At 46.1% G+C, this 23,115-nt stretch overlaps 1 protein-coding gene across 1 annotated transcript; it reads left to right on the top strand.

Moving 5' to 3' along the window:
* Positions 1-1,534: 1,534 nt before the first annotated feature.
* Positions 1,535-21,799, top strand: SUN5 (Sad1 and UNC84 domain containing 5). Its single transcript, XM_055543213.1, has 13 exons — positions 1,535-1,620; positions 3,382-3,440; positions 3,635-3,703; positions 4,689-4,755; positions 6,901-6,962; positions 8,390-8,439; positions 9,692-9,726; positions 10,534-10,642; positions 18,221-18,299; positions 19,229-19,344; positions 19,854-20,021; positions 20,517-20,603; positions 21,668-21,799. Exons 1-13 carry the CDS (start codon positions 1,535-1,537, stop codon positions 21,797-21,799), a joined length of 1,119 nt encoding a protein of 372 aa, XP_055399188.1.
* Positions 21,800-23,115: the final 1,316 nt, after the last annotated feature.

Here is a 23,115-nt window from a genome sequence, read left to right as displayed (position 1 = left end):
GTCTTAGCTTCCTATCACTGCTATAACAAATTACCACCAACTTAGTGACTGGCAAACACAAATGTATTATCTTAACCACTTTGGATGTCGGAAGTCCTAGATGGATCTCCCTGGGCTAAAATCAGGGTACTGGCAGGACTTTGTTCCCTTCTAGAAACTATAGAAGAGAATCCACTTCCTGGCCTTCATTCCTTGGCTCATGATCCCTTCTTCCATCTTCAGAACCAATAAATTAGGATCATTATGCTGCCATCTCTCTCCTGGTCTGCCTACACTTTTAAGGGCCTCTATCATTAAGGGCCCACCTGGGCCCACCTGGATAATCTACCATATTCTCTGATTTCAAGGTTAGCTGATTAGCAACCTCAATCTCATTCGCAAGTGTTAGTTCCCCTTTGTTACGTCATCTGATGTGAAGAACTGACTCATTGGAAAACAGCCTGAAACTGGGAAAGATTGAAGGCAGGAGGAGAAAGCGACGACAGAGGACGAGATGGTTGGATGGCATCACCAACTCAATGGATATGAGTTTGACAACCTCCGGGAATCGATGATGGACAGGGAAGCCTGGCGTGCTACAGTCCATAGGGGTCGCAAAGAGTCGGACGCAACTGAGCAACAGAAGTGAACTCTTACATTACCTAACATATTTTCACGTTCAGGTTTTAGCACATGAGCCTCTTTAAAGGACAGTTACTCTGTTTACAAGTACTGAGCCTACAATTTGAGCAACTGCCATGTCCATGTGAAGTCGCTCAGTCGTATCCAACTCTTTGCAACCCCATAGACTATAACCTACCAGGCTCCTCTGTCCATGGGATTTTACAGGCAAGAGTACTGAGGTGGGTTGCCATTCCCTTCACCAGGGCATCTTCCTGACCCAGGGATCGAACCCAGGTCTCCTGCATTGCAGGCAGACGCTTTACCGTCTAGGCCACCAGGGAAGCCAACTGCCACCAGGGGGCAAAAGCGAATTAATTTTAGTTCCACAATCCAAGTAGAAAAACCATAACCAGACATTCCCACTCTGCATGCTTTTATTTTTCACTGGTAAAATGTAGAACTTTACTAAGACAACAACACACAAACATTGTTTTGTATTATGCCAAACGTCCACCAGTGAGAAGCTTGGCATTACAGAATAAATCTGTATATAGCCTAAGAAGGTAAGGAAGCCTGGGGCAGAAAGGGTCTGAGAGCAAGAAAAAGTATGGCCTGGATCTTGGAGCCCCAAGTCTTGCCCCTGTCCAGCCCCTGAGTGCCTGGCTTGGCCCTTCAAGGCCACCATAAAAGTGGAAAGTTGGACAGAATGGGTTCCTCTGAGGGAGAAGTTCCAGAGCCAAACTGGGGACTGGGAAGACCACCTGCACCTGCTCTGTGAGGTCACAGTGCCAACAGTTCCACTTGACCTGGGAAAGCTTCCACACGGCACCTTTCAGGGCACACTAGGTGGGAGCAGCAGCAGCAGCCACTTCCTCCTCACCGACTCCCAGAGATCCCCACCGCCAATCCCCCGTCCTAGAGAAGGACATCGATGCCCCGGTCCTCAAGGAGCCCCGAGAACTCGTGTGACCCACCCGAAAATGTGGCCCACGTCCCCAGGGAGGTCAGGCCCAGGAGGTGAGAACGGCAGCCCTCCCTCTGCACAGCCCTTACGAAACACCGCCCCTCAGCCCTTTCTTGGAAGCCAGCTGGCGTTAGCAGCTGCGCCTACAGACGCAGCACCTGAAGTCAGAGAGACGACAGTGGCTTTCAGCCAGGGAGCGGAGGAGCGGTCATCCATTGAGCCCGTGTTTATTGAGCACCTGCTCTGTGCCAGCACTGGGCAGAGTGCTGGGACGGTGGTGTTGCACCAGATGGCCGTGCTCCCTGCCCCCGTGGAGCTCACGTGAGGGAGACATCATAAACGAGAAAGCACGCCTCTCTGCCATCTTTATCTGTAGGAGGCCTCTGCTTGCAGGTGGTAGCAGTTCCAACTCAAAACAGTACCTAACTCTGGGCCCCAGAACAGCTGTCTATCCCTAGAGGAGGGCATACAGAACAACCATACGGGGTAAGGAGAATGCTATTATAACTTCAGTATGTATTTTCTTTAGCTCATCCTCTTTTAATTTATATTCCTCAGGAAGTTGTGAATAAAGCCTATACATTTGATAGGGTAAATAATATATTAGTCCACATGGAGAAATATATACATATATATACACACATATATAAGATGTTGGGAGTATAAAAGTTTAGAAACCATTGACATGGACATGACGTGAAAGTCACTCAGTCATGTCTGACTCTCTGCGACCCCGTGGACTGTAGTCCATGGGGTTCTCCAGGCCAGAATACTGGAGTGGGTAGCCTTTCCCTTCTCCAGGCGATCTTCCCAACCCCGGGGTCGAGCCCAGGTCTCCCACATTACAGGCGAATTCTTTACCAGCTGAGCCACAAGGGAAGCCCAAGAATACTGGAGTGGGTAGCCTATCCCTTCTCTAGCGGATCTTCCCGACCCAGGGATCAAACCAGGGTCTCCTGCATTCCAGTCAGGTTCTTTACCAACTGGGCTATTAGAGACCATTACCTTAGAAATAAAGAAAAATGTACATGGCAGGGAATATAGCTAATATTTTATAATAACTATAAATGGAATATAATAAAGTTATTAATCACTATATCATATACCTGTAACATAAAATATTGTACAACTATACTTCAATTTTAAAAAATTTTTTAATTAAAGAAAATTCATCTCACATGCCAAAAGATCCCAAGATATGGATGGCTCCCAGAGAATGTTAACTCTGAGGTTCTGCAGTGCCAGCCACTCCCCAGGTTCCTGCCATCTTTTTTGCTCTCCCTTTTGGCCTCCTCTCATGGTCACAAGGTGGCTACCACCATCCCTGGGGTTGCACAGAAGCATGGCCATATGCGAACAGAGAGGAGGGTGTTGCCTCTTGTGGGTCTCAGTTTAGCAATGAGAAAATCTTCTCCCCAAGTCCCATACCCCTTTATCTACCCTACAGCTCACCCCTGCAGACTTTCCCATCCTTGAACCAACGGCAAGGGGACTGAGACAGAAACAATCAGAAACCAACCAGATCCATCTAAATCACTCGGGGGAGAAAGGGACAAGGGACCAAAATCAGTCTTCTGCCAGTAAGAGGAAGGAGTGGCTTTTGGATGACAACCAACCCTGACTGCCACAGCAAACTGAGTCCTTTCCTCTGAAGAGGCGTGCACTGAGGGTCAGCCGCACCTCAGTCTATCCCTGATTCTCAGCCTTGTGGTCTTGAGCAAACTTTTCAGCAATTCAGTTTCTCCATCTGGAACATGGGGACGCCATGCTCCTTGTGAACTGTAAAATACAATTGTGAATCTTGTCGTTGCCAGGATCATCCAACGAGGCCGGAACATCTGCAGTATGACAGAGGCGCCTTTGTCAAACGCAAGTGAGAAGGGAGGGCAGAGGGGAGCCCTGGGGTCTTTGTGGGCAGTGAGCGGCTGAAGCTCAGAGATGTCAAGTGGGCAACCCAGGGTCCCCCAGCAAGGGGCAGAGGGGAGGGGGTAGGGATGCTCCTGCGGTGTCTGCAAGCACCTTGTCCCAGAGGCTGGCACTGACATGACAGCCCTGTGCTTTCTGCAGGTGACGCCTTCCAGTTGCCTGTCCGCATCAATGCCCCAGGCCTGACCCAGTGCATGCTGGAATGTATGTGTACGTATACACTGAAGAGCCGCCTTGGCCGTCAGCGTGGTCCTGGGAAGAGGGCCCAGCCTCAAGCTGGGCTGCAGGTGGAGCTCTGGAGGTCTTCCCTTCAGAGGCGTCAGGGGTGTCATTCCAGCGAGGAATGAGGGTTGGCAAGAGGGACTGGGAGGGAGATCTGCTGTTTGGTGGAGCAGCTAACTGCCAGCACTCCCCCACTCTGCCACCGGCCTGGCCCCTGAACTCACGCGAATGGCTCCATGCAACTCACCCTCACTTTGAGGACATGGTTCTGACCACACCCTAAAGATCAGTCTTCTGTGTTCCTCCTGCCACACCTCCACTATTCATCCACTCAGTCATTTATCCAACCATCTGTCTGTTATCCATCTGTTGGAATATCCATACACCCTATTAGTTCATCCATCCATCCATCCAAGCCCTTCACTGAGTCATCCATCAATACACCCGTACTTTTGTTACCATTCATATCCATTCAGTCATCAGCCCATCCACCCTTCCATCCCCCCTCTCATTCTCCCATCCTCTCATCCATCTTCCTAATCACCTCTTTTCCAAGCCATTCTCTTAACCATTCTTCCATGTATCAATGCCTCCTCCCACCTACGTACCCATTCTGAGCCCATATTTTTTGCCTAGCTTCATGCACCGCAATAGTAGGCACTCAGGAATGAACCAGACAAGCACTCTTCTACTGAGAAGCTTTCAGTGTCTGGGAATAGACATTGGCAGGGACATCTCAAACTTTTCTTGCTCCTGAGTCACTTTTAAGTATTCAGTACCTGCCAGTCACTAGTGGTTTTGTAGTTCTAGTACTCAGTCCAAGCTGATGCTTACCTATAAGTAGCTCAAAGAACTGTCCTGGGCTCAACTAGCAAATTGAGAGGGTCTCCCAGCAACAGGGTCTCTCCCTGTGAGTTGTCATAGGATAAGAAGGAGGATACAGCTGCTCACTGCTCTCCTGTCTCCTCCACAGCCTGGATCACCTGCCTGGCCTGCTTCCTGAGGACTCGGGCTCACCAGGTTCTGTTCAACACTTGCAGGTGAGCTGGGGCAGGAAGCAGGAGGGTTATGGGGACGGGAACTGTGTGCTGGTGACCATGGCAACTCCATCACTGGCTTAGACCTCTCCTCAGATAATCTATATCAAATCTGGTTTATATCAGACCCCTCACCTCAGAATCCACTGTGGCTCCCCATCAGTCCAGCACCTCAGGCTATAGCCCTCTGAAATCTTGCCTCACCCTTCCTTTCCCAGCTCCCCTTTTTCTGCTTTCTGCAATAGATCCATTGGGCCAGCATGGCTAGGATTCTCACTCCCTGGACCCACTATACCTCTTCCCACCTGCATAGGTTTGCACAGGCTGTTCTTCCTGCCTGAAATGTCTGCTCCATTCTTTCCCTTTTCATTTCCTGCCCATGCAAAATGCCTCTGAATTCCTGCAGACTTTGCACCTCATTTGTGCATTTAAAGCTTACATTCTAAGCATTTCTTATTTCTGGCCATGCTGTGTCTTTGCTCTGTGTGTGGGCTTTATCTAATTGTGGTGAGGGTGGGCTACTCTCTAGTTGGGGTTCATGAGCTTCTCGTTGCACTGGCTTATTTTGTTGCAGAACTTGGGTTTTAGGGCTCAAGGGTTTCAGTAGCTGTGGTGCAAGGGCTCAGTTGCCCCGCGGCATGTGGAATCTTCCTGGACCAGGGATCAAACCTGTGTCCCTCGCACTGGACCTCCAGGGAAGTCTGAAACATCTCTATAATGTCTTCTCTGGGCCCAGCCTTGGCTCCACCACACATGAGCTCCCATGTGCAGAGAAGCAGACACCAAACTGTGAAATATTCTTAATGAGATAGGAATACCAGACCACATTCCCTGCTCCTGAGAAACCTGTATGGAGGACAAAAAGCAACAGTTAGAACTGGACATGGAACAACAGACAGGTTCAAAATTGGGAAAGGAATACATCAAGGCTGTATATTGTCACCCTGCTTATTTAACTTCCATGCAGAGTACATCATGCGAAATGCCAGATGGATGAATCACAAGCTGAAATCAAGATTGCTGGGAGAAATATCAACAGTCTCAAATGTGCAGATGATACCACTTTAATGGCAGAGTGAAGAGGAACTAAAGAGCCTCTTAATGAAGGTGAAAGAAGGGAGTGAAAAAGCTGGCTTTCAAACTCAACATTCAAACAACGAAGATCATGGCATCTGGTCCTATCACTTCATGGCAAATAGATGGGGAAACAGTGGAAACAGTAAGAGAATTCATTTTCTTGGTCTCCAAAATCAGTGCCGATGGTGACTGCAGCCATGAAATTAAAAGGCCCTTGCTCCTTGGAAGAATAGCTATGGCAAACCTAGACAGTATACTAAAAAGCAGAGATGTCACTTTGCCAACAAAGGTCCATCTAGTCAAAGTCACGAATGGATGTGAGAGTTGGACCGTGAAAAAGCCTGCGCATCAAAGAATTGATGCTTTCAGACTGTGGTGCTAGAGAAGACTTCTGAGAGTTCCTTGGACAGCAAGGAAATCATCCCTGAATATTCACTGGAAGGACTGATGCTGAAGCTGAAACTCTAATACTTTGGCCACCTGATGCAAAGTGCTGACTCATTGGAAAAGACCCCGATGCTGGGAAAGATTGAAGGCAGGAGGAGAAGGGGGTGACAGAGGATGAGATGGTTGGATGGCATCACTGACTCAGTGGACATGAGTTGAGCAAACTCAAGGAGGTAGTGAAGGACAGAGAAGCCTGGCATGCTGCAGTTCGTGGGGTCACAAAGAGTTAGACACAACTTAGCAACTGTAACAACAGCAACAAAGCTGGGGGTGTTGAGTCTGGAGCTTGTAGGCAGAGAGCACATTTAAACTAAGCCCTGAAGGATGCATTTACTGGGGGAGAAGCTGGAAAGGGGCAAACAGTATGTAAATGGAGGGAGAGAGTGAGGAGGATGTGGGTGAACACTATGAGTTGATCTCTGATGGCCAGAGATATTGGGCTAAGGGCTTTCTTTCCTCAGAGATGCTGTGGAGCCACAGGACATGGCCAGCATCTTGGAGAGAGTGTCATGGCCCAGATAGGAATGTGCTTCTCGGGGTGCGTTCAGGGCAAGGGCCAGGCTGAGACTGTCCAGCCTGTGCAAAGCCCTGCCTCACCTTGACCATCACTTCTCTGTCTTGCAGATACAAGCTGTTCATCCACAAGCTGATAGAAAAAGCAGGCGTTCTGATCCTCTGTGCTTTTGGTACGTGTCCAGGGCCCTGTCCCATTCCAGATGGAGGTACCTAACCCTGGGCTCGTGCCCATCCTGGGGAGGGAAAGAGCTGTGGCACCAACTATGTGACACTGTGCCCGACACTGTCCCTCTGGGAACCCCAGTATCCTCATCTGTCTAATGAGTGTTGCTGTGAGGATAAAATGATGTCCAAGGAAAATGTTTGAAAGCTAAGAAAAACTTTGAAAACTGTAAGGTTCTCCCCAAACTGTATTATATAATATTCTTGTTCTTCCGCTTCTTCTTTTCCCTCTCCCTCCCTCCCTCCCTCTTTCTCCCTCTGTCTTTCTCTCTCAGTTTTTGTGGCTTCCTTCCAGCCAACACCACCACCTCTCACATTACAGCTTTGCTTTCTCAAGCAAAGAAATCTCCTCCTTCTACTTAAATACACCACCAGGTGGGGGCTGAGGGAAAGAGAAGGAAGAGAATTTCCTAAGAAATTAGAAATTCCTGGACAACATAATCCAACAGATAAGACTTTTTAAAATAATGTCAAAGGTCAATTGTACAACTGACTTTTGTGTACTGATCTTGTATCCTGCAACCTTGCTGAACTCATGTGTTACTGCTAACACTGGGCAAGACACCCAGTCTTGAATACTTTAAGATTTCTATATGCAACATCATGTTATCTGCCTTTTATTTCTTTTTCTTAACTAATTGACCAGGCTCAAATCCCCAGAATAGTGTTAAATAGAAATAGCAAGAGCAGGGAATTCTTTGGTGGTCCAGTGGTTAGGACTCAGTGCTTTTGCTGCCAGGGCCTGGGTTCAATCCCTGGTCAGGGAACTAAGATCCTGCAAGCTTCATAGGATCAAAAAAAAGAAAAGAAAATTTAAGAGCAGACACCTTGTCTTACTCCTGATCTTAGGAAGAAAACTTCCAGTATTTCACCATTAAGCATGATGTTAGCTGTGGCTCATAAACAACTTTTATCAGATTGAGGAAGTTCCATTCTTTTCTTTGAAGTTCCATTCTGTTCTATTTAAAAACAACAAATATATTTTAAAGGAATTTAATAATGACTTGAATAATGAGATTTCAGACAGCACAGAAATCATAAAATGCAAGGGGGACCACCCCTTTTCCTTCTTTTTGCCAATTATCCCCAGCGGGATTAAGACTGGAGAGGAAGAGGAAACATAGATTACTTGGTTTATGTGAGCTGATTTGCATATATGATATCACTGGATCATAAAGTGGATTTTACTGTTATTCCCATTTTACAGAGGAGTAAACTAATGCATAGAGGGATTAAGTAACTTCTCCCAAAACTGCACAGTGCTAGGAAGTGGCAAGGCTTGGATTTGAATCTAGAAGTCTTAACTCCAAAGCCTAAGATGTAAGCTCATAAGCTTTCATCCTAAATGCTCATTCTTGTTCCCCCATGCCCACAGGATTTTGGATGTTTTCTGTGCACTTACCATCCAAAATGGACATCTGGCAGGTAAGTGCATACTCTCTTCAGGCCCCACCCCTGACTGGCCTCACCCTAACCGGTCAATGTCACCTTCATAAGTTCCTTTCCCTCTTACCACTTCTGGACCCTACTCAGTTGCTGACTTATTCCAGATACAAATCTCTGCCTTTGTCTTGTTCCCCACCTGGAACCATCTCTCCTGTCAAAATGTGACTTTCAAGGACCAGATGCATAGTTCCTCCTCCAGGATCCTCTCCTGTCACTGTTTCCCAGAGATGACCCATCTTTCCTTTATCAAGGCCCCCACCTACAATGGGATGGTGTGGCCAAAGAACACATTTATCTCTCTATTCAAGGCAGTTAGTTCTTTTGCTCAAATGAGATGAGACCTTTACTTTGTGGTTCCTGGAGAAGAAGGAGGAGAAATCAGTGGCCAGAGCTCCCTGTCTGAGGACAGCAGAGTCTCAGAAGGCCTCGAGAGAAGGGATCTGATGAACCTGTCCTTCCCTCACTTCTTCTCCCCTTATGAACTCCATCATATGCTTCCCTCTCCTCCAGAAATACCTAAGCAGAGGTAGTCACATTCCCCTCTATTCTTCCACAATTTTCTGTAATCATAACTGCTTTCCCAACTGTATTGAGAGTCCTTGAAGACAGAGTCAGATCTGATTCACTCCAGCAATGTCCACCTCAACACCTGGTACAAGGTGAACATGATCAATTCTGGACATTTAGATGGCCAGACGGGGTGTGATTGGAGGCGGGATGGAAGTGATGGATGTAAGGATGTGGGAAATGGATAGTGGGATAGATGGATGAATGAATGGAAGAAGGTACAGATGAGAGAGTGGATGGATGGGAGGGCAGATGGGATAAGGGTGAGTAAATGGATGGATGGATAGATAGATGAATGGATAGCTGAGTGGGACAGTGGATAGATAGGAGGGTAGATGGATGCATGCATGCATGGACTGATGAAAGGGTCGATGGATAAGGTAAGGTGGATGGATAAGAAAGATTGGATAAATGAAGGAGCAGATGGATGGGAAAGGGGGATGAATAGGATGGTAGATGGGTGGGAGGTTTGATGGAAGTGTATGCAGATGAATGAACAAAAAGGAGGGTAAATTGGATTTTGAATGGATGGCAGGTGGGAAAAAATAGGAAAGTGGATGAATGGCTGGATTTATGATTGTGGGAGAATGGATTGATGAAATTCTACTGGGCCCAGATTAGGCCATCTGAAGGAGATCCCTTGCTTTCCTCAATATCCCACCAGGAAGACAGCATAGATAGTCCACTGCAGAGCTTGAGGTAAGAAGAATCTGCTAAATAGTCCTATTGTTACCTAAAAACCAGAGCTATAGCCAAGATCTACTGGCTAAGAATATGGGGTCTGCCAGAACAACTTGGGCTTAAATCCCAGCTCCCATACCTCCTACCTGGCTAAACTTATGCAAGTCACTTCACTTCTCCTCCTTTATGAAATAAAGCATAACACCCAGCTTGTTCTTGGTAATTATGGATATTAAAGAAAATGTCATGAATAGTTCCTGACCCATAGTTAGTGTTCAGCAGATGGTTTTGGTTGTTATTGTTGTTTAGTAAAAAGTCCTGTCCAGCTCTTTGCAACCTCATGGACTATAACCTGCCTCTGTCCATTGGATTTCCCAAGCAAGAACACTGGAGTGAGTTGCCATTTCCTTCTCCAGGGGATCTTCCCAATCCAGGGAAAGAACTCATGTCTCCTGCTTGGCAGCTGGATTCTTTACCACTGAGCCACTTGGGAAAGCCCCAGCAAATGGTAGCTGAGAAGAAATTTTAACCAAGATACACCCATGGCAGCATCCTTAAATGAAAAAAAATACTCAAATATTCAGAAGGAATGAGTTGGGTTTAAGGATAGTCAGACAGTCCATGCAGAAGTAAGGGCATGAGTAATGCTCATTGCTCGAAATTCTTAGAGATAGGAATCTGGGGGGTAGGTCCAGGGATGGGCCCATGAGAGTGGGAAGATGAGAAGCTAGCTCTCTGTGTGCTGACTGGCAGAGGTAGACGCTGACGGTGATAGTAGCAGCATCACAAGTCAGTCGCTCTCTGTTCTCACTCCTTCCCCATAAGGATGTACCAAGAGAAGGTGCGGCATCATACTGGGGAAATCCAGGACCTCCGAGGCCACTTGAACCAGCTCATTGCCAAGCTCCAAGAGATGGAAGCCATGTCCGATGAGGTGAGTTGCTAGCCATCCTGCCCCGAAACACCTGACTTCTCTGTTTGATGTCCAGCTCCTCATATCCCAAGTTTTAGTGGATCATATGCCCAAATAACTTCCTGGGAAAGAGTAAAATAAGAGGTATGTATTAATTTTTTTTTAGAACACGTATGTTTGAAAACATCTTTATTCTACCCTTGCACTTGTTGATCGTTTGGTTGGGTATAGAATTATAGATAGGAAAAATTTCCCCTGAGGACTTTGAAAGAATTCCACTCTTGTGTTCTCGTTTATACTGTTGCTTTAGAGAAGTCTAATATCACTCTTATTATTTGTCCTTTGAGTGTGGTCTGTTTCCATCCCTAAGTCTGCAGGATATTCTTTTTATCTCCAGTGTTCTATATTTAATCTGCTTGGGGGATTCCTGAACTTACTGACTCTATGAGTTGATCTTTTTCAGTAGTTTCAGAAAATTATTAGCTATTATTCCTTAAAGCATTGTTTTTAACCCATTATCTATCACCTCTCCTGAGACACCAATTATAACTATCCTAATCTCTGGAGTGTTTTCCATATTATTCTTGTATTTTTTCTTTGTTTACTTGTTTTTTCATTCTTTTTCTCTATGTGCTTAAGTTGTGATGCTTTCTCTTCATATTTCTTCAGGTTCACTAATAATCCTATAGTCTGCTCTATCCAATCTACTGCTAAGCATTTCCATTAAGTTCTTAATTTCATATATTGCATTGTCCAGTTCTAGAATATACATTTGATTATTTTTCATAGATTTTAATTCTATAGTGGAATTCTCCAACATTTCATCTATATTGTCCATCTTTTCCTTTATTTTATTTAAAATATTGGTCACAGTTATTTTTAAATCCTTGTCTGCTAAATCTAATACTTGGATCGTTTATGATCTCCTATTGCCTGGTTTTTCTTTGGTGTATCAATCTTATAGTTTTGTCTTTTCATATCTGGTAATTTTTTAGTGTTTTCTGGACAATCTTTTACCAAAAAACTAGATGTTCCAGTTGAAATTATAATTTCAACTAGGTAGAGTTCTCCCTTTTCTTTGTAAGGAGGATGAAGTATACTGATCACTTCTATGCAAACATGCATTGAACTGGTTCAGACCTAGATTGTAATTTTTATAGGATTTATTCAAAGGTTTTTGGCTTAGCCTTCTAGCCTCCTGCCTATGCAGTTTCAAAAATTGATAAATGTCTTGATGGGAAAGACTGAACATATGTTTGAGGCCTCTTGAGTTTTCAAATTTTTATTGAGGTATAGTTGATGTACAATGTTGTGTTGATTTCTACTCTACAAGAAAGTGATTCAGTTGCACATATATACACTCTTTTCAAACTTTCCCAGTATGTTTGTCAGAAAATATTGAATATAGTTTCCTGTGCTTTACAGTAGGAACTCATTGTTTATCCATTTTATATATAACGGTTTGCATTCACTAATCCCAAACTCCTTCCCCAACTCCCCCACCCGCTTAGCAACCACAGTCTGTTCTTTATGTCTGTGAGTCTGCTTCTGTTTTGTAGATAAGTTCATTTGTGTCATACTTTAGATTCAACATATAAATGACATTATATGGTATTTGTCTTTCTGACTTCACTTAGTATGATAATCTCTAGGTCCATCCATGTTGCTGCAAATGGCATAGTTTCATCCTTTTATGGTTGAGTAGTATTCCATTGTATATACTTACCACATTTATTTATCCATTTATCTGCCAATGGACATTTAGCTTGATTCCATGTCTTGGCTATTATAAACAGTGCTTCAACGAATGTTGGAGTGCATGTTTCTTTTTGAATTATAGTTTTGCCAGATATATGCCCAGGATTGGGATTGTAGGATCCTATGGCAACTCTATTTTTAGTTTTTTGAGGAACTTTTTTTCCATAAAAGTTGCACCAGTTTACATTCCCATGAATGTGTAAGAAGATCCCCTTTTCTTCACACCTTCACCAGCATTTGTTGTTTATAGACTTTTTACTTTTTGATGATGGTCATTCTGACTGGTGTGAGGTGGTACCTCATTGTAGTTTTGATTTGCATTTCTCTAATAATTAGTGATGCTGAGCATAATTTCATGAGTCTGTTGGTCATCTGTATGTCCTCTTCGAAGAAATGCCTCTTTAGGCCTTCTGCTCATTTTCCAATTGGGTTGTTTTTTGTTGTTGAGTTGTATGTGCTATTTGCATATTTTGGAAAGTAAGACCTTCTTGGTCATATTATTTACAAATATTTTCTCCCAACCTGTAGGTTGTTTTTTCATTTTGTATGTGGTTTCTTTTGATGTACAGAAGCTCATAAATTTGATTAGGTTCTATTTGCTTTGAGGGGATTTTCTTTTGGGTTTTGTGGGGTTTTGGTTTTTTGTGGTTTTTTTTTTTTCCTTTTTATTTCTATTGCCTTGGGAGACTGATCTAAGGAAATGATTGGCATGATTTATGTCAAAGAATGTTTTGTCTATGTTCTCTCCTAAGAGTTTTATGGTGTCATGTCTTAGATTTAAGTCTAAACCATCTTGACTTTATTTTTGAGTGGTGTGAAAGTGTGTTCTAATTTCATTGATTTAATGAGGCTTCTCCAAAATCACTTGCTGAAGAGACCTCTTTTCTCTATTGTATATCCTTGCCTACTTTGTCAAAGATTAATTGACTGTGGGCATATGGATTTATTTCTGGACTTTGAATTTCCAATTTTGGGTACAAAATCTCTGACCCCATTGGCAGTCTTCTCTGCCGGGGGCAAGCTTGGATTCTCAGTCTCTCATTGTAATTGTAATTGGTTTAGTGCCCTCGAGTGAAGAGCAGATATAGCTACTCAGTACTGACTCAGCATTTCCTCTAGGACAGCAGTTCTCAAAGTGTGGCCTCCATTTCAGTAGCATCAGCATTACCTGGAAAAATGTTAGAAATTCAAATTAATGGACCCCACCCAGACCTACTGAATCACATACTCTAAGGATGGGAACCAACTTTTCTGTGTTTCAACAAGTCCTTCAGTGATTCTGACAAATAATAAGGAGAATCACTGTGCTGAGTCTTTAATCTCTTGCTTGCTTTGTTTTGGCGTCTCCTTCCTCAGAGGGACTTTGTTTATTAAGCGCTGTGAGACTGGGAAATTTTATTCTGCTTTTCAGAAGCTTTTAAAGCAGCCCTTTAGTTTCTTACATAGTCTTGGATTTCAGTTAACATCTAATGAGGGAAATAAGCCATGGTCAAGGCTCCTTAAGTGTCCAATTCTGTCCTACCTGCTCTATGTAAATGCTAACAACTTTGCTGCTTTCTCTTTTGTCAGTAGCAGCCCCTGCCCCCAGATCCTCAACCCATGCACAGAATCATCAAATGCCCCACAGATTAAGAATGTCAGCATATTTCAGATTGGTTGTCCCCTGTCTAGAATTTTAGTCCATCTGGTCCTGTTTCTTTCATAGCTCAATGATGGTATTAAAACATGATTTAGCAAAGCATCTGGCTTTTTCTAGTTGTTTTTAGTGGGACCATCGGTTCTCGGTAACTTACTACATCTAACCTAGAAGCCCTACATCATCTTACCTTACATCTAAAATGTCATAATAATGTACCTATGAGTTAGCCACACTTGGCTTTCAATGTGGAAACCCTTTCAATGTGGAAACGTGTTCTTTAAGAACACATTTAAGAAATGTTCTTTAAGAAAGATAAATATCATATGATATCACTTATATGTAGAATTTTCTTAGCTTTTCTTAGTCTTTTCTTAGCTTTAGGAGCTCAGTTCTTACCTCTCTGAGTCTGTTTCCACATCAACAAATAGAGTATAATTACTGCCCTGTAACACTCTATCTGGAGAAGGCAATGGCACCCCACTCCAGTACTCTTGCCTGGAAAATCCCATGGATGGAGGAGCCTGGTAGGCTGCAGTCCATGGGGTCGCGAAGAGTTGGACACGACTGAGCGACTTCCCTTTCACTTTTCACTTTCATGCATTGGAGAAGGAAATGGCAACCCACTCCAGTGTTCTTGCCTGGAAAATCCCAGGGACGGGGGAGCCTGGTGGGCTGCCGTCTATGGGGGTCACACAGAGTCGGACACGACTGAAGCAACTTAGCAGCAGCAGCAGCAGCAACACTCTATTTACTATGCTAGTTACCCAGTTACCATCCTAAAACTTAGTAGTGCAGAACAACCATTTTATTATGTCCAAAGATTCTGTGACTCAAGAATTCAGACAGAATGCAGTGGAGATGGTTTGTCACTGCTTCATGACGTCAGGGGCCTCAGCTGGGAAGACATGAAGGCTGGAGATGACCCAATATCTGGGTCTGGAATCATCTAGAGGAATATTTATTCACTTGTATGGAGGTTGATGCTGGCTGTCAGCTGGGAACTGAGGGCTGTTGACTAAAGTGCCCATAGGTGATCCCTTTGTATGGCATGGCCTTTCTTACAACACAGCAACTGGCTTCAGAAGGTGAACATCCCCCCAAAAGCAGATGGTTCACCTTTTAGGACTGAGCCCACAGGTCATATAGCATCACTCCCATCAGTCACAGGCTCATCCAGATGGATAGGGAGGGAACTGAAGTCCCATGTGTCCATGAGAAGGGTGTCAAAGTCACACAGAAGGAAGAGCAAGGAACAAGAGACCTGTGTGCAATCATTTTAAGAAAATACAATCTGCTACTCTGTGAAACTTTATTTTCTTGGGCTCCAAAATCACTGCAAATTTTGACTACAGCCATGAAATTAAAAGACGTTTGCTCCTTGGAAGAAAGGTTATGACCAACCTAGACAGCATATTAAAAAGCAGAGACATCATTACTTTGCCAACAAAGGTCCGTCTAGTCAAAGCTATGGTTTTTCCAGTATTCATGTATGGATGTGAGAGTTGGACCATAAAGAAGGCTTAGCACCAAAGAATCAATATTTTCAAATTGTGATGCTGGAGAAGACTCTTGAGAGTCCCCTGGACTACAAGGAAATCCAACCAGTCAATCCTAAAGGAAATCAGTCCTGAATATTCATTGGAAGGACTGATGCTGAAGCTGAAACTCCAATACTTTGGCCACCTGATGCAAAGAACTGACTCGTTAGAAAAGACCCTGATGCTGGGAAAGATTGAAGGTGGGAGGAGAAGGGGACGGCAGAGGATGAGATGGTTGGATGGCATCACTGACTCGATGGACATGAGTTTGAGTAAGCTCTGGGAGTTGGTAATGTACAAGGAAGCCTGGTGTGCTGCAGCCCATGGGGTCACAAAGAGCTAGACACAACTGAGTGACTGAACTGAACTGAACTCCGTGAAGGCACAGGAACCAAGATCAAATTACCAACGTTCATTAGGTCATAGAGAAAGCAAGGGAATTCCAGAAAAATATCTATTTCTGCTTCATTGACTATGCTAAAGCCTTTGACTATGTGGATCACAAACTGTGGAAAATTATTAAAGAGATGGTAATACCAGACCACCTTACTTGTTTCCTGAGAAACCTCTACAGAGATAAAGAAGCAACAGTTAGAACTGGACATGGAACAACTGACTGGTTAAAAATTGGGAAAGGAGTATAACAAGGCTGTATATTGTCACCCTGCTTATTTAATTTATATGTAGAGTACATCATGTGCAATGCCAGGCTAGATGAATCCCAAGCTGGATCAAGACTGCCGGCAGAAATATCAGCAGCCTCAGAAATGCAGATGATACCACTGTAATGGCAGAAAGTGAAGACGAACTAAAGAGAATTTGAAGAGGGTGAAAAGAGAAGAGTGAAAAAACTGGCTTGAAACTCAGCATTCAAAAAACTAAGATCACAGCATCTGGTCTTATCCCCTTATGGGAAATAGAAGGGGAAAAAGTGGAAGCAGGCACAGCTTTTATTTTCTTGGGCTCCAAAATCACTGCAGGCAGTGACTGCAACTAGCTCCTTGGCAGGAAAGCTGTGACATACCTAAAATGAAAGTGTGTCAGTTGCTCAGTCATGTCCTATGGACTACAGCCCGCCAGGCTCCTCTGTCCATGGGGATTTTCCAGGCAAGAATACTGGAGTGGGTTGCCAAGCCCTCCTCCAGGGAATGTTTCCAACCCAGGGATCAAACCCATCTCCCACATTGCAGGCAGATCCTTTACCCTCTAAGCCAGCAGGAAAGGCCATGACAAACCAAGACAACATATTAAAAAGTAGAGTCAGCACTTTGCTGACAAAGGTCCATCTAGTCAAAGCTATGGTTTTTACAGTAGTCATGTACGGATATGAGAGTTGGACCATAAAGAAAGATAAGCTCTGGAGAACTGATGCTTTCGAATTGTGGTATTGGAGAACTCTTGAGAGTCCCTTAGACTGCAAGGAGATCCAACCAGTCCGTCCTAAAGGAAATCAAACCTGAATATTCATTGGACAGATTGATGCTGAAGCTGAAACTCCAATACTTTGGCCACCTGATGCAAAGAACCAACTCATGGAAAAGACCCTGATGCTGGGAAAGATTGAAGGCAAAAGGAGAATGGGGGTAGCAGAGGATGAGATGGTTAAGTAGCAATGTCGAATCAATGGACAAGAATTAGAGCAAACTCGCGGAGATAGTGAAGGACAGAGGAGCCTGGCATGCTGCAGTTCATGTGGTTACAAAGAGTTAGATACAACTTAGTGACTGAGCAACACTCTTGTGAAAAATCTAATCAAATAGTGGCCAGTGATTTATTGAGCACCAACTGTGCTCAATGCTTTGCAATCTTTATCTGGCAATGTAGAGGTTAAGAACCTGAACTCTGGAACCAGAGTTTCCGGGTCTGCCTCTCACTAGCTATGTGACCTTGGACAAGTTACCTTTTTGTGCCTCAATATTCTCCTCTTTAAAATGGGGGCAATAATAGTACATACTTCCTAGGGTTGCTGAGAGGGGATAAGTATGAACATACTGAAGACAGTCCTGACATATAGTCACAGCTTTATGAGTCTTAGCTCTAATCCTCACAAGAGTAGGGAGTGGATGTGATTATTGTTCCAGCTTCTCTGGTGGCTCACACTGTAAAGAATCTGCCTGCAATGCAGGAGACCGGGGTTCGATCCCTGAGTCGGGAAGATCCCCTGGAAGAGGGAATGGCAACTCACTCCAGTATTCTTGCCTGTAAAATCCCAAGGACAGAGGGGTTTGGCCAGGCTATATGGGGGCACAAAGAGTCAGACAGGACTGAGTGACTAACACGTTCACTTCATAAAGTGAGAAAATCAAGATTCGGGGGCAGGGGGGCACACGGGGGCAGTAACTAGCCTAGGGACCATTAGCAGGAAAGGTCTGTCTGACTCCAGGCCCCCTGCCCTGGACTTGACTGAGACTCCTGGTCCTGCATGTATGACAGTGCATCCCAGAGGGTGTGAAAGCACCGAGGAAACCCCATGGATGGGACGGGGGCGGCTCTGGACCTCCTCACAGCACAGCATGTGACAGCCCTGTGTGTGGACCAGGCAGGGGCCAGCAGGCAGGGACGAAAAGGTGTCCTGAGGCCACTCGTCACCTGGTGTGAACAGAGCTGTGGACTGTGATCTGTAAGAACATACCACTGCACAGCTTGGGTTTTCTGCCTTCACAGCAAAAAATGACCCAGAAAATAATAAAGATGATCCAAGGAGATTACATCGAGAAGCCGGACTTTGCCCTGAAGTCGATAGGTGAGTGACTTCCCACCACCTTGCCTCACCAACCAGCCCAGCCCAAGTTTCCTGAGAAACTCTTCAGAGGCTGGATTTCAGCTCTGGTCGGGGGCATATCCTGCTAACCTCACCCGCTTGGCTGGTGCTCTTGTTAGGGTTTTCCATTTTCTCCCACAGAGGCTGAGGTGGGAAGGGGAGGCCATCACCCACCCGTCCCCCTCCAAATGTAGGGGTCCACAGAGTTGTCCCTGTCTGTGCAGGGGAGACTGGCCACAGGCCTAATTACAGTCAGGAATCACGCCTTTGAAAAATTAAGCAGTGGCTGCAATACAGGGGTAGGGAGGAGCATGCTGGGTTGAGGTCTGGTAAGGAGGATAAAGTGTCTTTCGTATCAAACCACAGGAACTGATATGAAAGGTGCCCCTGTGGGGGGCTGCATGGGAGGGGGTGAGGTGGCCAGGCAGGGCGGGCTGCCTGGTGTAGACAGCACCAGCTCACCCCAGCACCCCTAGGCCCAAGGAGACGCAGTGTCAGAGGGCTTCGGTCTAAGCTCTCAGACCTGGAGTCTCTTCCTCTGAGAAATGGCTATAATAAGGGCCACAGTGATACTAACTGGGTTATAATAACTAGGCTGACGTAAGTGAGTGAGCGCCTACATCGCACCAGGCACTGCTGGAAAAAGTTTACTGTATTAACTCCTTTCAACCTCACAACAACGCCATGAAATGGATGCTCTCATTACTACTATTATTATTACTTTTGTTACTCCCATATCCCGGAGGACAACGCTGAGGTCCAGAGAGGACCAGTGACTCTTCTGAAGTGTTCCCCTGGCACCTAGTGAGACTCCCTTCCACCAGGCAGATGCCAGGGCTGCTCAGCTGAGACTCTTCCCCCTCCTCCCATCCCCCGCCCCGACCCCTCTGCTGCCATCACCTCCCACACAGGGGCCTCCATCGACTTTGAGCAGACGTCAGCCACGTACAACCACGACAAGGCCTGCTCCTACTGGAACTGGATCCGGCTGTGGAACTATGCACAGCCTCCGGACGTGATCCTCGAGGCAGGAGGAATGGCGGGATGGGGGAGAGTGGCAGGGGTGTGGCCAGGGGCCTGGGGGCAGGAGCTGAAGGCAGAGGTTGGGGTGAGAGTGCAGAGGGTGGGGGCCTGGGGCAGAGTAGGAACGAGAGAAAGGGAGGAGCCGAGGCAGAAAAGGGGCACAATTGATGGGGTGGGGGGTGGTAGTCTGGGGAGAAGCTGGGGTGCTGGGCAGGAATAGGGGACAGGCCCAGGGGCAGGGACAGCCTGCTTTGGCACTGGAGGAGGCCCCTCCCCCGACCCTCAAGTCTTGCATGTCAGGGAACCCTCACTGCGCTGGGCTGAGGGGAGGGGTCATCCTTGCTGCCTACTGTCAGGGAGGCTTCCTGGATGGAGTTGGTGGTACTCGAACCGAGCTTTGTAGACAGGAAGGACTGGGCTTGTCCAGGAAGGCCGAGAAGGTCTAGGGAAGCCAGGCAGGGATAAGGAATCTGTTCTTTAACCATCTACCTTCACTACATCTGCCGCTTCCAGCCCAATGTGACACCTGGCAACTGCTGGGCCTTCTCGGGTGACCGTGGCCAGGTGACCATCCGACTGGCCCAGAAGGTCTACCTGTCCAACCTGACCCTGCAGCACATCCCAAAGACCATCTCACTGTCAGGCAGCCTGGACACCGCCCCCAAGGACTTCGTCATCTACGTGAGCACGCCCCAGCTGGCAGCAATGCTTAGCTGAGGGGACAGCTCGTAATGGCAGCTTTCGCAGCACTGTGATAAACCATACAATCTACGAAGCCTAGAGGGACTGGATGTTAAGGCTGGGGATCGTCAGGGTCAGGGTCAGATCACAGCCTTCTGGGATTAAGGGGTAAACGGCACTCTATTACAACCCAAGTTTTTCAGAGCCAATTGAGTCTTCAAAGATAATTGAGCCCCCATTTTACTGAAAAGGAAACAGGTTCAGAGAAAGGGCAGGGATACATCAAACCCTAGAGTCAACAGCAGTGTTAGAAGTGGACCCTTAACCTTCTGGCTTCCAGTCCAATGCTCTTTCCTATCCTTTACCTGTGCTGCAATGGAACAGTGCCCAAAGAGGTAGACAGCTCCTCATCCTGAGAGTCTCGACTGGAAAAGGCAGCACCTCCTGGAGTTCCTGCCTGTACCTGATGCTTTATTCTTGGTTCTGATTCTCCAGGGCATGGAAGGCTCCCCCAAGGAGGAGGTGTTCCTGGGGGCATTTCAGTTTCAGCCAGAAAATATCATTCAGACGTTCCAGCTCCAGGTACGTGAGAAACCCTGCCCATGTTGGGCACCTACTGAACACACACGGTGGGCAGGGCTTTACAGGGGACCCCACTTCATGCCCCAGCAGCCCGAGATGGCACACAGTTGTCACTAACTGACTTGACAGATGAGGAAACTGAGGCCAGAGTGATGGAGCCACTGCCTAGGGCCTAGAGTGAAACCCTGAGGAGACTCATCTACCTCCATTTCCCTGACCCACTGAGGAGCCCTCCTGCTGTGGTTCCTCCCATGGACAGCAGGTGGTGAGCTGGTAGGGCCGTCAGGCCAGGGTCACTGGCTTTGAACTTAATGTCTCCATACTGGGAAACCACGTGATCAACACCTGGTCCAACTACAGGTGGGGAAGCTGAGGCCTGGAGGGGAGGGAGTTGGAAACAGAAGCAGGACCAGAAGGTGGCTGCTGGAATGGCCCTGAGACTCGAGAAAATGTTCAGGCTTGGAAATCAGACTGACCCTGGCCCAAATCCTGACCCAACCATAAGTTCTATGTGATCACAGACCATTCTCTTCCTCTCTGGGCCTCAGTTTCCCCTGGTGTAATTTCCTGGGAGGTTGAGACCATCCAGTGAGATCTCACAGGCCACTGGGCTCCATCCCCTCTGGGTTACGGGGAGAAAGGGGAGGGGGCTGCATTTACATACCACCTACTGTATGCCCAGGGCTGGTAAGCCATCTGGCCCCAAGATCTTACTTCAGTGCTCACGGCAACCCTGGGAAGCAGACATTACCCCTCTTCCTCTTATAGACCAGAAACTGAAGCCCAGAGAGGGTGTGGTTTGCCCAGGGTGCCAGAGCACACATGTGCCAGGGCCCCAAGGCTGGGATGCGTTCCCCATCACCGTCGAGCTATCTTCCGGCCTCAGCCCCTTGCATCCCAGCCCCTGAGTGACCTGCCATATGGTTTTGGGACATTTCCCTCTCAGAGCCTCAGTTTCCCCACCTAAGGAATTGGAGGGTTTCCTTCCACTCCCAAATATTCCTCTGGACAGGCCAGATCAGGGGCTATGAGTGAGATGGCCCCTGTCTGTGGCTCTCCTTCAGAACCAGCCTCCCAGGACGTTTGGGGCCGTCAAGGTGAAGATATCCAGCAACTGGGGGAACCCACGCTTCACCTGCCTGTACCGAGTACGTGTGCATGGCTCTGTGACTCTACCCAGAGAGCAGCCTAACTAGAGCCCCCACCCCAAGAGAGATTAAAGTTTATTCTTCATGTCCAATTCCACGTGTCTTTTGGCCCCCAAAAGTGAGAGTGGCCTAGGGCTTGATGTCTGAAATTCAGTGTAGCAATTATCAATCCCATCCTGGGTACCCAGGCACCTGCACAACAGCCCCATGAGGCCCCATTTCATACATGGGGACAGTGAAGTCTCCAGGCAAAAAAACTGACTTGCCAGGAGTCAGTTAGCAAATGGCAGCACCAGGATTCAACTCCAAGCTGCCTGACACCCATACGTGACTCATCTTCTGGTGTCAAGTCAAACTCTGCCACTGACCCGAGTGTGACCCTGGGCAAGACCCAGCCCTTTCAGTTTCCCCGTCTACAACAGAGACAGGATCATGGCTGTTGTATCAGATGAGGTGGGAGATGAGAAATCCTTCCTGTGACCATCACAGAGTGTTTCAACATCACACAGATGATTCAGTGTAACATTAGACAAAACACACATCCTCTCTGGACCTCTGTTTTTCCAGGTGTGAACATTTCTAGTCCATTGTGTGCATTGAAAGACAATATCAACAAAGTAAAAAAGGTAACCCACAGGATGGGAGAGAGTATTTGCAAATCACATATCTGATAAGAGATTAATATTCAGAATATATGGAGAACTCCTAAAATTCAACCACAAAAAAAAAACTCAATTCAAAAATGGGCAAAGCATTTGAACAGACATTTCTCTGAAAAAGATATACGAATGGTCAATAAGTACATTGACAACTTATTCAACATCACTCATCATTAGGGAAATGCAAATCAAAACTACAATGAGGGATTTCCTCTGTGGTCCAGTGGTTAAGGATCCACCTGCCAATGCAGGGGACATGGGTTCAATCCCTGGTCAGGGAACTAAGCTCCCACATACCATAGGGCAACTAAGCCCACATTCCTCAAAATACAGAGCCCACACACTCTGGAGCCCGCATGCCACAACTAGAGAGAAGCCTAAGCGCCACAAGGGAAGATCCCGTGTGCCATAACTAAGATCCAATGCAGCCAAAAATAAACACCTTTTTAAAAAGACTTTTAAAAAATCTATAATGAAGGGAATCACTGTCAAAAGAGATTGACAAAGAATATGGGATTAAAGAATTTATTAATAAAAAAAAATTCTATGAGATCTACTACTTCACACCCATTAGGCTATTATAAAAAAAATAAAAAGTGTGGATGAGGATATAGAGAAATCGGAATTTGTGTACTATCGGTGGGACTTTATGTAGAGCCACTGTGGAAAATAGTAAGGCATTTTACCAAAAAAATAGATTTAAAA

The sequence above is a fragment of the Bubalus kerabau genome, chromosome 13 (assembly GCF_029407905.1).
Source record: "Bubalus kerabau isolate K-KA32 ecotype Philippines breed swamp buffalo chromosome 13, PCC_UOA_SB_1v2, whole genome shotgun sequence".
NCBI lineage: Eukaryota > Metazoa > Chordata > Mammalia > Artiodactyla > Bovidae > Bubalus > Bubalus kerabau.
The sequence above is the reverse complement of the archived record's forward strand: the minus strand, read 5'-3'. Positions and strand labels throughout refer to the sequence as shown.